The sequence below is a fragment of the Brachyhypopomus gauderio genome, chromosome 9, assembly GCF_052324685.1.
Source record: "Brachyhypopomus gauderio isolate BG-103 chromosome 9, BGAUD_0.2, whole genome shotgun sequence".
Classification (NCBI taxonomy): Eukaryota; Metazoa; Chordata; class Actinopteri; order Gymnotiformes; family Hypopomidae; genus Brachyhypopomus; species Brachyhypopomus gauderio.
This window is the reverse complement of record NC_135219.1, coordinates 1163136-1175635: the sequence shown is the minus strand read 5'-3', so window position 1 is coordinate 1175635 and position 12500 is coordinate 1163136. Positions and strand designations below refer to the sequence as shown.

Sequence of the window (12500 nt, the reverse complement as noted above, 5' to 3'; positions counted from 1 at the left end):
ATATTCTTGACTCTAGATTCTACAGTCAGAACTGTTCCATTTAGCAATGTGTATCATATCTGACTCAAATGTGCAGTTATCACTTAGTACCTACAAACAGTACTGAAGATAGCCCCCTCAGCATTATACTGGCACTAAATGAAACCAAGCGTTATAGTTCCCCATAGGTTTGGCTACGGCAGCGAGATGGAAGCGTGCTATTAAATCTATATTCTCTCAGTGCTGCAATGTTGGGTCACGTGCTGATAATTAAATTAACAGTCTTCAGTTGTGAGCTACAAATTGGACTGAAAATTCTCATCATGTTGTGTAAACCTCCATGAGGGAGGACAACCAAGGATTATATTTAATTTGGATCATTGCATTTTTTTAATAGGCCGATATGAAGAGAGACGAGGGGAAAAGATCCCGTCAGTTTGGGTCTCCAGCAGTTGGAGACACTTTGCTCCCCACCTATCCGAACCAAATCCAACCTATCTTACTATAATCTGCTCTAGCCAAATCGTAATCTATCCTAATATAGCCAAGCAGCTGCATGTATGTTTGGTTGTGGAAGGTTCTTGATGATGGACATCTGGGTGCAGCCAGTTAGTGTTTGTTGTATTGGTGCTAATTGTTTACCAGTGGCTGTGATTTGCACGTGTGTAATGAATGCGGAAGACGGAGATTTTGGCATCGTCATAGGTCATAGGTCATAGGTTTCACCCAGTGACAGAGTAAGGAATAGCTAGAATTGGCCAATGATCTTGCTGCTTGTGAAAGCACGTACACAGCACACATGCCAACACTGCCAAGGGTACTGAAATACAGCAGCTTCACACGACCAACTCTGCAAACTCTTAAGTGCAACAGAAGTGAGTGAAAATTGTTTTCTCGTTGGGCGACGCTTCATTTTGAGCAGTTTGGTTCTGGATTAAATAAACACTCACCGGACTCGGCAACATATCAATAATTTAGCGGTAGTGAGGCCCCCAAATACAGATTAAGCAAGCAGATTAATCAAGAGACTCTTAAATGATTTGTTTATCATCTGAGGAATTCAGTTTATAATCTGATATGTTTTTTCACTTTATTTGGAGTGTCCAATTTTATTTCTGTTGATGTTAACCTGAGAAGTAATTGAACATGTAATTTATTATAGACCATCTTAGTAAACTCAGCAAGGTGTTATGAACATCCTGTTGACAACATTCTGTAACTTGATTTTAGGTTGAAGATTAGGGAGAACCTGAGAATTAGGATTAGATTTTGGGCCAAGCTTAAGGTTGGGACTAGGATTAGGATTAGGATTAAGATTAAGGTTAGGTGGGTTGGTGTGAGGTGTGACTGCTGGTGTCTGACACTTGTGAGTAAGTACAACTGTGATTGTATTCGAATAGTCTGATTCTCTCATCAGCCCTTTGTTGTTTTGTGTAACGTACAGCACTGTGGAGTTTTGCATGCAGTGGATGGACTTTTGCCATCGTGGTTGCTGCTCTTCTAAGACGGTGAGATGTGCAGTGTTGCGGTGGATGGAGCGGAGGGTGTTGGGAGGGCCTCTCTCCACTTCAGACGCGCACATGATCTGGGCCGACAGCGGGCAATAGAGGCGTTTTCATTTGTACTCATCTGTCCATGTCACCCAAGGGCCCAGTGAAGCTAGTCTTTTTTCCATGGCAGCTTTGGGGAGTTCAAGCCTGGTTCATGTTTCTACCCAGTCTAGCACAGATCCTTTCAGAAGAGATGTGACCTGTGGCACAGGGAACAGGCCAGACTGAGTCAGACTGTTCGTTCCCAGCAGCAAATTGTTTAATTATAGAAAGTTTTCTTAGAAGCTCTGCTTGAGTGATATCCAAAAATGTTGCACAACCAAAGGACCTTCTCACCCATGTCAAGACTAAACTGAACTGCTAAAAATGGTAATTGCTAAATGCCAAAGCCCACATTATTAACTGCTGTTCTGAGAACAGTTTTCGCAAGTCTGTATGACATATTAATCAAAGGTCAGAGTGTGTCCTGCAGGAGGTTTGGTGAATCCATCGCCTTGTGTCCTCCAGGACTTCACCATGACCCTGTACCTGAGACACTACTGGAAGGACGAACGTCTCTCCTTCCCCAGCACCACCAACAAGAGCATGACCTTCGACGGCCGCCTGGTGAAGAAGATCTGGGTTCCCGATGTGTTCTTCGTCCACTCCAAGCGCTCCTTCATCCACGACACCACCACCGACAACATCATGATCAGGGTCTATCCCGACGGACAGGTCCTCTACAGTCTCAGGTGAGGGGGTGTCAAACCTAATAGGACTTGGAACATGGATGAACTTGAATAATCAGGGCTTGGTTTTATGGTTATAACTCCATTTTGTGAGGAGTCCGCTTAAAACACCTCACTGTCCACTCATCGCTGAGACAGACACTGGCAGAATTGTTTGCGAGCCTTGTTTGTTTCCAGGGTGACGGTAACCGCAGCGTGCAACATGGACTTCAGTCGTTTTCCGCTTGACTCCCAGACCTGCACTCTGGAGCTGGAGAGCTGTGAGTTCTCAACTCCATATTTTCTCTTGCTCGTATGCGTCCCCGAGTGTGGCGGCGAGTTAGGACTACGTTTCCCAGGTGTTGGTGGAACGCCGCGGTGCTCTCTGTCCACAGACGCCTACACCGACGAGGATCTGATGCTCTACTGGAAGAGCGGGGACGAGTCTCTCAGCACAGACGACAAGATCTCCCTCTCTCAGTTCCTTATTCAGAAGTTCCACACCACCTCCAGACTGGCGTTTTACAGCAGCACAGGTATCGCCTTTTGTCCCTGGTGCGTTGCATAAATGTAAACGTAAACATAATGTAAACAACAAACGTGTTTTGAAAAAAAAACAAGTTTGGTTTTCAGATGTTTATGCACATTTGTTTTATTGTATACTTTATTCCACAAACAAGCGAATGCTTCATTCCGGAAGAATCCATGCGCGCTGGAGCTGTACAGAGTCTAATCGTCATGAAAATGTTCCTTGAGCACGCACGTATCTGCCTGGCTGGCACTTCTGTCTTTATTCCATCTGGCATCTCGTCACTCGCGTCTCTGACGGGGACTGAAGTGAAAAGCTCGGGGTCTATCGCTCTTGTAAATATGGAGATGGAGTCATAATGCTAGCAGTGCAACTCTTTCCCGGAGCTGAATGGAGCAGCTTGTGCTTAAAGGCCAATTGATTCTGAAAGCTGAAGCTGACTGACAGCAGCAATAACCTGTTCTATATGAACACAACGTACTCCTTATTTCCATGAATGTTCCTGAATGGCATACGGCTTCAATTAGCAAGATGTAAATATAAATAAGTCCAAATCCTGATACAGTACAATCCACATCTCAATCAAAGCATCGCTGTGGTTTTTCTTTTACTTTATATCCTCCTGTCTGCTCTGATCCTGGTCTGCTGGTCTCTCCTGTCTGCTCTGATCCTGGTCTGCTGGTCTCTCCTGTCTGTTCTGATCCTGGTCTGCTGGTCTCTCTCCTGCAGGCTGGTACAACCGTCTCTACATCAACTTCACCCTGCGCAGACACATCTTCTTCTTCCTGCTGCAGACCTACTTCCCCGCCACGCTCATGGTTATGCTCTCCTGGGTCTCCTTCTGGATCGACCGCCGCGCCGTCCCCGCCAGGGTGTCCTTAGGTGTGTGCCGCTGGATTATCATGTCGTTTGTGGTGTTGGACAGAGCCTTAATCTCATTTGTGCAATGACTCTGCATGCAGTCGGCCATGTTTCCGGTGTCCCACACTCTGTGCAGGATCTAGTTCCTACAGGGATCTAGTTCCTATAGCAATCTAGTTCCTGTAGGGATCTAGTTCCTATAGGGATCTAGTTGCTTTATGGATCTAGTTCCTGCAGGGATCTAGACCCTACAGGGATCTAGTTCCTACAAGGATCTAGTTCCAGTAGGGATCTAGTTGCTTTATGAATCTAGTTCCTGTGGGGATCTAGTTCCTACAGGGATCTAGTTCCTACAAGGATCTAGTTCCTGTAGGGATCTAGTTCCCATAGCGATCTAGTTCCTGTGGGGATCTAGTTCCTATAGGGATCTAGTTGCTTTATGGATCTAGTTCCTACAGGGATCTAGTTCCAATGGGGATCTAGTTCCTACAAGGATCTAGTTCCTGTAGGGATCTAGTTCCTTTATGGATCTAGTTCCTGTGGGGATCTAGTTCCTACAAGGATCTAGTTCCTACAAGGATCTAGTTCCTGTGGAGATCTAGTTCCTTTATGGATCTAGTTCCTACAGGGATCTAGTTCCTTCATGAATCTAGTTCATAAGGGGATCTAGTCCCAATAGGGATCTAGTTCCTGTAGGGATCTAGTTCCTTTATGGATGTAGTTCCTGTGGGGATTTAGTTCCTACAGGGATCTAGTTCCTTTATGGATCTAGTTCCTGTAGGGATTTTACATACCCGACCCTACGTGCTCCCTGCTGAGTTGGAACAAAAGCCCACACACACTATGCCACTGCTTACTCGACTCCCTTACCGGGATTGGTTGGAAAAGCTCCAACAAATTCAAGACAGGCGTATTACTGTCTCCTCCGCAGGCATCACCACGGTGCTCACCATGTCGACCATCATCACCGGGGTCAACGCCTCCATGCCCAGGGTCTCCTACATCAAGGCCGTGGACATCTACCTGTGGGTCAGCTTCGTCTTTGTCTTCCTCTCCGTGCTCGAGTACGCGGCGGTGAACTACCTGACCACGGTGAAGGACGGGAAAGAGCGTAAGCTCAGGGAAAAGGCTAGAGAACAGGTAATCCCTCTACCCAGGCCACGCCTGCCTTCGGTTCTAGTTTATCACTGATTGTTTTGCGGCCGTTTGCCCGAAAAAATGGTCAACGGTTGTTGGCTTCATTCTGTGGTCGTTAAGGTCCGTTCCCGGGTGCCGACCTTGGTCTTGTGTCCCTGCAGACTCTGCCCTGCACCTGCGGGATGACCCACGCCAGGACCATGATGCTGGACGGCACGTACAGCGAGGCCGACGCCAATAGCCTGGCGGGCTACACCCGACCCTCCTCCGCCTCCGCCGCCCAGGAGCCCCCCGAGAAGCAGGAGCGCATGGTGGTCCACCTCTCCCTGGACAACGAGTCCACGGGGGCCAAGAAGAAAGGCCTGCGGGGGTTCCGCATCATCCAGAACACCCACGCCATTGACACCTACTCTCGCATGATCTTCCCAGGTGCCTACATCTTCTTCAACCTCATCTACTGGGCCGTTTACTGGTGAGCCGGCCCATGGCGGACCGCACCAGTGTAGATCTAAAAACAATCATGCTTCTTCTTTTTTTTTATATAAATGAATGAAGCATATAAAAAAAAATAAAATCCATCATCTGGACCAAAGTAGATCAAGAAAGACTCGTGTTGCTGCCCTGGAAAAACCACCGGGCTCTCAAAGAACTGGATGATATTTCTCTGAGAAGGTTTGTGTGAAAGCCTCTGAGATGGTAGGAGGAGGTTTCAGTGCTCAGATGTCATTCGGTTCTCCATGAAGACTGATGCAACCCGAGGAGACTTACCCACAGCTCTGATCTGCCCACCACGTTTATTTTGGGTTAGGGGGCACGCTCTGCTGAGCGGGATTTACATCAACGTCCCTCGGCTTGGCTCGCTCCGCTCTCCGTGTTGAATTACTGATGTCATGCCAACACCTCGGCTGTGCTATCTGTGTTCAGACTCTAGTTTGGTCAATTTTGCGCTTTCTGCATATTCGGTGCTGATCTCCCAGCTAGCCAGTTTCGCTTACCGTGGCGTTCCAAAACCACTACATTTACCTCTATTCAAACGAACCAGCAACCAGCGCATAAGAACAGCCCAGCCTGCCGGTCTTCACAAAGACCACAGATTGCTTATACCGCTGGAACTTGGCTCTGCCACTCACATTAAGTACAGTGCATATGCTAGCAGACATATTCCTATAAATCTGTTATGGTGGAACACTTTGAAGACGGCCGGTATCCTTCATGACGCGTGCGTCTCATCTCAGAATGTGACTGACGGTTCAAATTTGTTTACATTAATCATTTTTAGAATAAAAGCAAACCGATTCTAAACATTGTACCTTAAGTTCTTGGAAATGCTGTACAGGGCTCTGTGTGTGTCATGCGGTGTTTCGGTGCTGTCGGGTGGGTTTTGTGTGCTGTCTCACATGGGGTGACATCTTACTTGAAATACATTTTCTAACACTTTTAGGGCCTTCTGAGATATGCCTCCAGGACTCGGCTAATCTGCACCATGAGCATTCGTCGCTGGTCATAACCTGACACTGAACACCAGCAGCAGATTCATGGTCATGTTGTAAAGAAGTCTTTACAATCATGGAGTTGTAAAGATGTTTTTACAATCATGAAGTTGTAAAGAAGAAGTACTTTACTTTTTCGTTGACAGCCTTCACTTTTACATTAAATAAATAATGTATGAAATATTGAAATGTAGGTATTAATTATTTTAGGTTAATCAGAAGCAAAACAGGAAGTATTAGCTTTACTTCTGTCCACTAAAAAATAAAAACATTGCTCCACCCCAAGAAAAAACAGATACCATTGTTTGGAAGCATAATTAAATCACTTAATCTTTCATATTTCTGAGTTCATAATTTTTTTATGAACGTCTCGAGCAATGCATCAACCTGCAAATGTTGTGCCACTTCTGATATTATATAATGTGTTCTGAATGTATTTTGTCGATTTATTCTCCTTGATATGTTTATCTGAGACGAGGCTTAAGGATGTGTATCGAGTTATTCAGTGATCTGATGATATTGGGCAGCCTTAACTGTACTTGTCTGTGAACATTGCATATAGCTTACAACCCTGTTGATTCATTTTCTTATGTGGGTTCTGGAAAATTGCCCTGACTAACTTACGTTTACTCGGTTCAGTAGGGCACCCTCTCTAGTATGAAGTATAAAGACAAATAGGCCCTATTAAATAAGCAAGACCATTGTCTTCCAGTAACCAATAGCTTGGTTTTACATACACTAATTTGTTGGCAGTTTATTTATGGATTGATTTACTTTAGTAAATCATTTGTCCACTCAGCCTGAGAATCCAGTCAGAACTTTCCTAGAGGACGTCGGGTCGCGTTCAGGTCAGTGAAGGCGTTTCGCTGCTTTAACCAGTCATGCGTGGACCTTCTCTTCTGCCTGGTTCCCAGCATGCTCTCTGAACCCAAAGCACACCCACCTTGGTCCAGCGGCGCTGGTCCGGGCCGTGGGAGGCCCAGCCCAGCACCACAGCTGCATAAACACAAACGAATGTATGCTGCTTCTTTATCTGCACACCTTCCAAAAGAAGAAACAGGTCTACGTTTTTTTTTTTTTGGAAGTTAAATGCATGATCTTTTGTGAGCTTATGTCCATGATGGTTCTGTAACTGTTTATTTTTTAACAGTAGTGAGTCCCTGAATAAAGATTTTACTTCATGTTTTTTTTTATTGAGTCACATCTTGATTCCCTAGACCTGTGATTCTTAGTCCAGTCGTCGGGGAACTTCAGACTGCATTGCCTGTCATCCGGGACACCTGAACCAGGGAAACGATAACCAAAGACCACAAACACGGAACATCTGAGCTGTATCTGAGAGCGTTGTCCTGGACCCGTATGTATATGCTGGATAAATTGAATAGTGATTACAGTCCACGTTTACCACGAAACCATATCTCCCCGTTTCATGGGATTATGTGACAAAAGGCATCACAAGCAGCATGCAAAACTTGCACAAAAAAATGTATTGACCGTTTAAGAACTGATACAAACGCACACAACAATCTCACATGGATGGAATTTGTGTACTGAAGCGCAATGAGTCTGTAATCCATATCATAGTCGGCATTCTGAGGAGCTCTAATCAATCCCTCCAACTAACAAACCGTATTATGATCGGCTGAAGAGTCTCGGAGGCGCGCCGTTTGTCTCCTGGCTGCCGGAGACGGTACGCCGTTATGCTGTCTGTGTCACGACTGAATGGTGAAGGAACCGGGGGAAAGTAAATCGCATTGCAGGGGAAGGCGAGAAGAAAAATGTACATATTTTACCGCTATCTCGAGCAGGAAGGTAGAAGCTGTTGCAGATTCATTTGCAGAGTGAACAGGTTCCCAAGGTTACCCATCAGGAGCACCACCTTTGAAATGGGATAAACAGAGATCGCCACTGCTTTGAGCTATTTCTACAAATCACCTCTACATCCAGCAGTCCGATCCTGAACTGATCTCCTCATTTAAGCCTCATGAAGGGCCTCTGAATGACCACAGGAGTTCCTTCAGGATAGTTTGGAGCAGGAGGAACCTGCAGTAGCTGAAGATACCTGCATAATGGGGTGTTTTTCTCCTGACTGCCTCTAACAGTGCCCTCTGTATGAACCAGGAGAGTGTTGTTAAAAGTCTTCATTTTTTTTGCACACAGCAACTACACCGACTTCACACTTCATTCAGATAAATTTCTATAGCTTTAGTGTTTTATTACTTCTCACCGCTCTCTGGGTACGCCGCTCTCAAAGGTGTATTTCGTGGGTTTGTCAGTTGGTTAGTCATTCATACTCAACCAGATCCATTCACCCTCAGGAGTGTGGATGGAGTGCCGAGACAGAAGCAAACGATACAGATGTTGGACATGTGAACCAAAGCCCAGAAGCAAGACAGAGCATTTGGGATATCTCTAAACAGACAGAAAGACAGTGTGTTCAATTTGTCGATTACCCATCCTAACTAAGAAACACCACTATGGCTGAGGGCAGTGGTGGTGGTGGAGATGTAGAAATAAACCCCACATGTCTGTGAACACAAAACATTTTTCAAGAAATCACACAGACACACACAAAAAAACTTTGTGCATGTACAATCTGCCGTTGGCCGAAGAACACCAGAATGGTAAAGTCGCACCCCAAGTTACAAAATTCTGACCATACGCTAAAAAATCTATATATAGGATTTGAAAGTTCTGAAATAAAGTCTGATGGACACATGAAACACGAAAAAGAAAAATTTCACAAAAAGTTAAGATTAAGTTAGGAGAAAAGAAAAACCCTCAAACCTCGGCCGCTCAACAACGTCTCTTCATGTGTTCTGGGAGGTGCCCCCAGTGTCGTCACCATGGTGTCTCCATGGTGTTGTCCTCCACCACCACTACCACCACACAAAGACCCACAGCTCCAGCCCTGACATCCGTCTCACCCACACTGGCCTTGAGGTCGTGTGGCCCGGCTCCTGGTGGCCCCCAGCTCACCCCACCCACACCCCCTCCACCTCTGAAGTGTGTGTAGGTGCAGATCTTCCTCAGCACCACGGTGAGCCTGTCGACTGGCGCCTCGTGCTTATTATCTCTTGTAAACCGTCACCCGCAGGACGTACGTACGATGTTGTCGGCTCGGCAAGTCGCCAGGCTGTCGAGCTGGAATGGAAGCACTAATTGGACACATCGGATGGACGATCCACCTTCACGTGGCCACCGCCATACTGGTAGGGGTGAACTATTGTTCATCTTCTCCCGATCCTTGTGGACCAGGGACGCCTTCTTAATGATGGGTTCTGTTTACTCGGGAGTCTGCAGTTTACCTCCTGGGTCTGGGAAGCTGAGGATTGATTGGGAGACACCGTGAGTCTTTCATCCAGTAATCATCCACAGTCCAACGTGAAGGTGCAGGGACCCAGAGAGACTGGAACGCTAATCAGAACCTACTGCCATGGCCAGAAGGACAGGTGGGCATGGTGTTACCTTCAGCAGAGCAAGCACAAAACGCCCTGTGTGACATATCCAACGGGTTCATATTGTCCCAGTATCGCCGATAGATTAATTCAGTCATTTGTTAGTATATTTTATATACGTATACTTTAATGCTTTCATTAATGAGCATTTGGTCACTGTCAGTGACAGTATGTCTCAGAATATATGTTCTGGTCTATGTCCCAGTCGTAGTAAATCTGACATGGTCCAATGATTTGTGATGTCTTTTGGATGATGTCGTTTTTTTTTTGGGGGGGGGGGGGAGGAGGGGGGGATTGGGATATATAATTCTTCATATCAAAGAAATCAAAGAAGTCTTGGGGCACTAACTTGTCTTGGTTTCCCACTGATGGCACCAAAGAGCTTCGACAAAATAAGAGCGTGTTTACAAAATAAATGATGAAAGGGAAACCCCGCGAGGGAGAAGACAGCTGGCGAGCCCCTATCAGCCTGAGTGGGCGTGGGCGTTTCCACGGCGACGAGAACTCGTGTCAGATCGTTGTTCGATTACGTTTGTCACCCGGATCGTACGAGTCTGACGTAAAGATGTCGTAAAGAGCAGGCAATTCAAAAAAAGGCCAAATGCTTGTCTGGAGATCATTTTTGGTGGAATTAGACAAAAGGACACAAACTTCTGATTAATAGGTGTTTACAGCTTAACAGTAGTAGACCTAAATATCAGTACTGTACAGCTAAGTGTATCATTGATGGATGTATCGTGAGGTTCTGTGAAAATACTTAGCCTGTTTAAGCTCTTGGACTTTAACCTGTTGGACTTCATACCGATTATGCCGGCGTTCAAAAATCAAATAATGTAAGTCGAAACTTGATAGTGGTAAATTGTGATGTGAGATACTCGGTCAAATACCGCCATCTATTGGACATAAGTGGATGTGTACGCAGATTTACAACCAGAAGCTCGGGCTGTTGCTCTCGCGAAACACCTGGTGGTGCGATGACATTGTAAAACGTCTCGCAAGTAACCGCGATCGGTTTTTCATTCAAATGCGAGTGCGTGTAGCGGAGATTCCAGGACCATGGACAACTCCACTAAATCAGTACTGTGTGTGTTTGTGTGTGTGTGTGTGTGTGTGTGTGTGTGTGTGTGCAAAAACAGTTTAGGCACATTAATAGGAGCTGACAAATATCAATTGGTAACAGTTGGCCCGGTTAGCTCTCACTGTCGTCGCTTACAAGGTGAACTGCGCATGCAGGCTAAACATAGCGTCAGTAAGGCTGTACAGTCCACGAGCATGACAAATACGATAAATGAGTTCATCCATCCATCTTCTAAACCGCTTAATCCAGTCGGGGTCGCGAGGGACTAGAGAACACGAGCATGATACATTTGGGCAGAAACACAACATGCCACTGATTTATGTGTAAATGATTCTCTCATACGCTACTGAGTTTTAATAGAGTTTTTTGTCGTTTGTCTGAAAACATGCTGATATGCTTAGCGACGAGGATTCGTTTGTATAGTTAACTGGTCTTGTAGTGCAAGATAGCTCAGAACACAAAGGCGGCCTTTAGGCAGTGCCTTAATTTAGCGTTAAGGTCACTTACGATGAAATCAAAAAGTGAGTTTACTGTTCTCCAGCTTTGACATTTATATCATTTATTTAATACATGCAACTCTCTTGGTTGACATTATAGCTATTATAGCTATGACATTATAGCTACAGAACAGCCCAAATCTTCCCCCAAAGGTTAAATCCATTTCATTTATAAATGATGCACAGAGTAAGTTGCCTGCCATAGGCAACACGCATCAGCAGCTGTTCTGTAGATGTCACGTGGCCCGCTGTCGGCTCTGGGCTCGTTTGTCAGGGCTCGTTTCTGCCCAGGGAGCGCGTGGACACTCCAGCTGCTGCACGCTTGGAACCCCGAGCACGAGACTTGATTTCAGGTCAGTGGAACGCGCTCCAGGTTTGGCACGAGAGCCTCGCGCTGAGGGCACACAGCCTGTTTGCAGAATGCCACTGTCATGCGCTAGACTTAAAACGAAAGGAAAGCAAACGCGAGTCTCCAGCCGAAGCGTTTAACGAAGGTGTCGAAAACGAAACCGAACATTAAAGTGCACTAAGGGGGAAAAGCCAACGTAAGCGCTCGTGGACACCGTGACACTCACGCTGATGGCGCGTCCCAAGTTTTAGCTGCAGGCCTTAAACACTCGCCTTGAGAATGAAGAACATTCGTGCATCACGGACTAAAACAGTATATGTACCCACAACCCTGGAGTCAACGGTCTGTTTTAATTTATGTTAGTATGAAGGTCGTTAATATTTAACAGTTGTGACAAAAGGGTTCACTTTTACAGCAAAACAATGAATTTGATGCTCTTGCAGCAGCAGAGCATTTGAACCTGACATCAACACTGCCTGTTATTTTAGAGGTGAATGCATTCTGTGTGTCACAGTCGTGGCACTAGATTTGACATCACTTTGTACTTGCAGCTGACACTCCACTCGGGATACTGCCTGTTGACTGAGACGAGAAGAGCAACAAAGGATCTGGCACATGGTTAAAGCTAAAACACACTCTTCACCTACACACACACACACACACTCACACACACACACACACACACACACACACACGGTTAAAGCTAAAACACACTCTTCACCTACACACACACACACACACACACACACGGTTAAAGCTAAAACACACTCTTCACCTACACACACACACGCACACACACACACACACGGTTAAAGCTAAAACACACTCTTCACCTACACACACACACACACACACACACACACAC

The 12500-nt window shown here is 45.8% G+C and overlaps 1 protein-coding gene across 1 annotated transcript in view; it reads left to right on the top strand.

Moving 5' to 3' along the window:
* gabrr2b (gamma-aminobutyric acid type A receptor subunit rho2b) overlaps positions 1–7337 on the top strand; it is a 15992-nt gene extending 8655 nt beyond the window's left edge. Inside the window, exons 4-9 of the mRNA XM_077016373.1 lie at positions 2037–2260; positions 2435–2517; positions 2632–2772; positions 3495–3647; positions 4558–4766; positions 4925–7337. Of these exons, the coding sequence (XP_076872488.1) occupies positions 2037–2260; positions 2435–2517; positions 2632–2772; positions 3495–3647; positions 4558–4766; positions 4925–5239 (1125 nt within the window). The 3' untranslated portion in view covers positions 5240–7337. The remainder of the gene's footprint in view (positions 1–2036; positions 2261–2434; positions 2518–2631; positions 2773–3494; positions 3648–4557; positions 4767–4924) is intronic.
* Positions 7338–12500: the final 5163 nt, after the last annotated feature.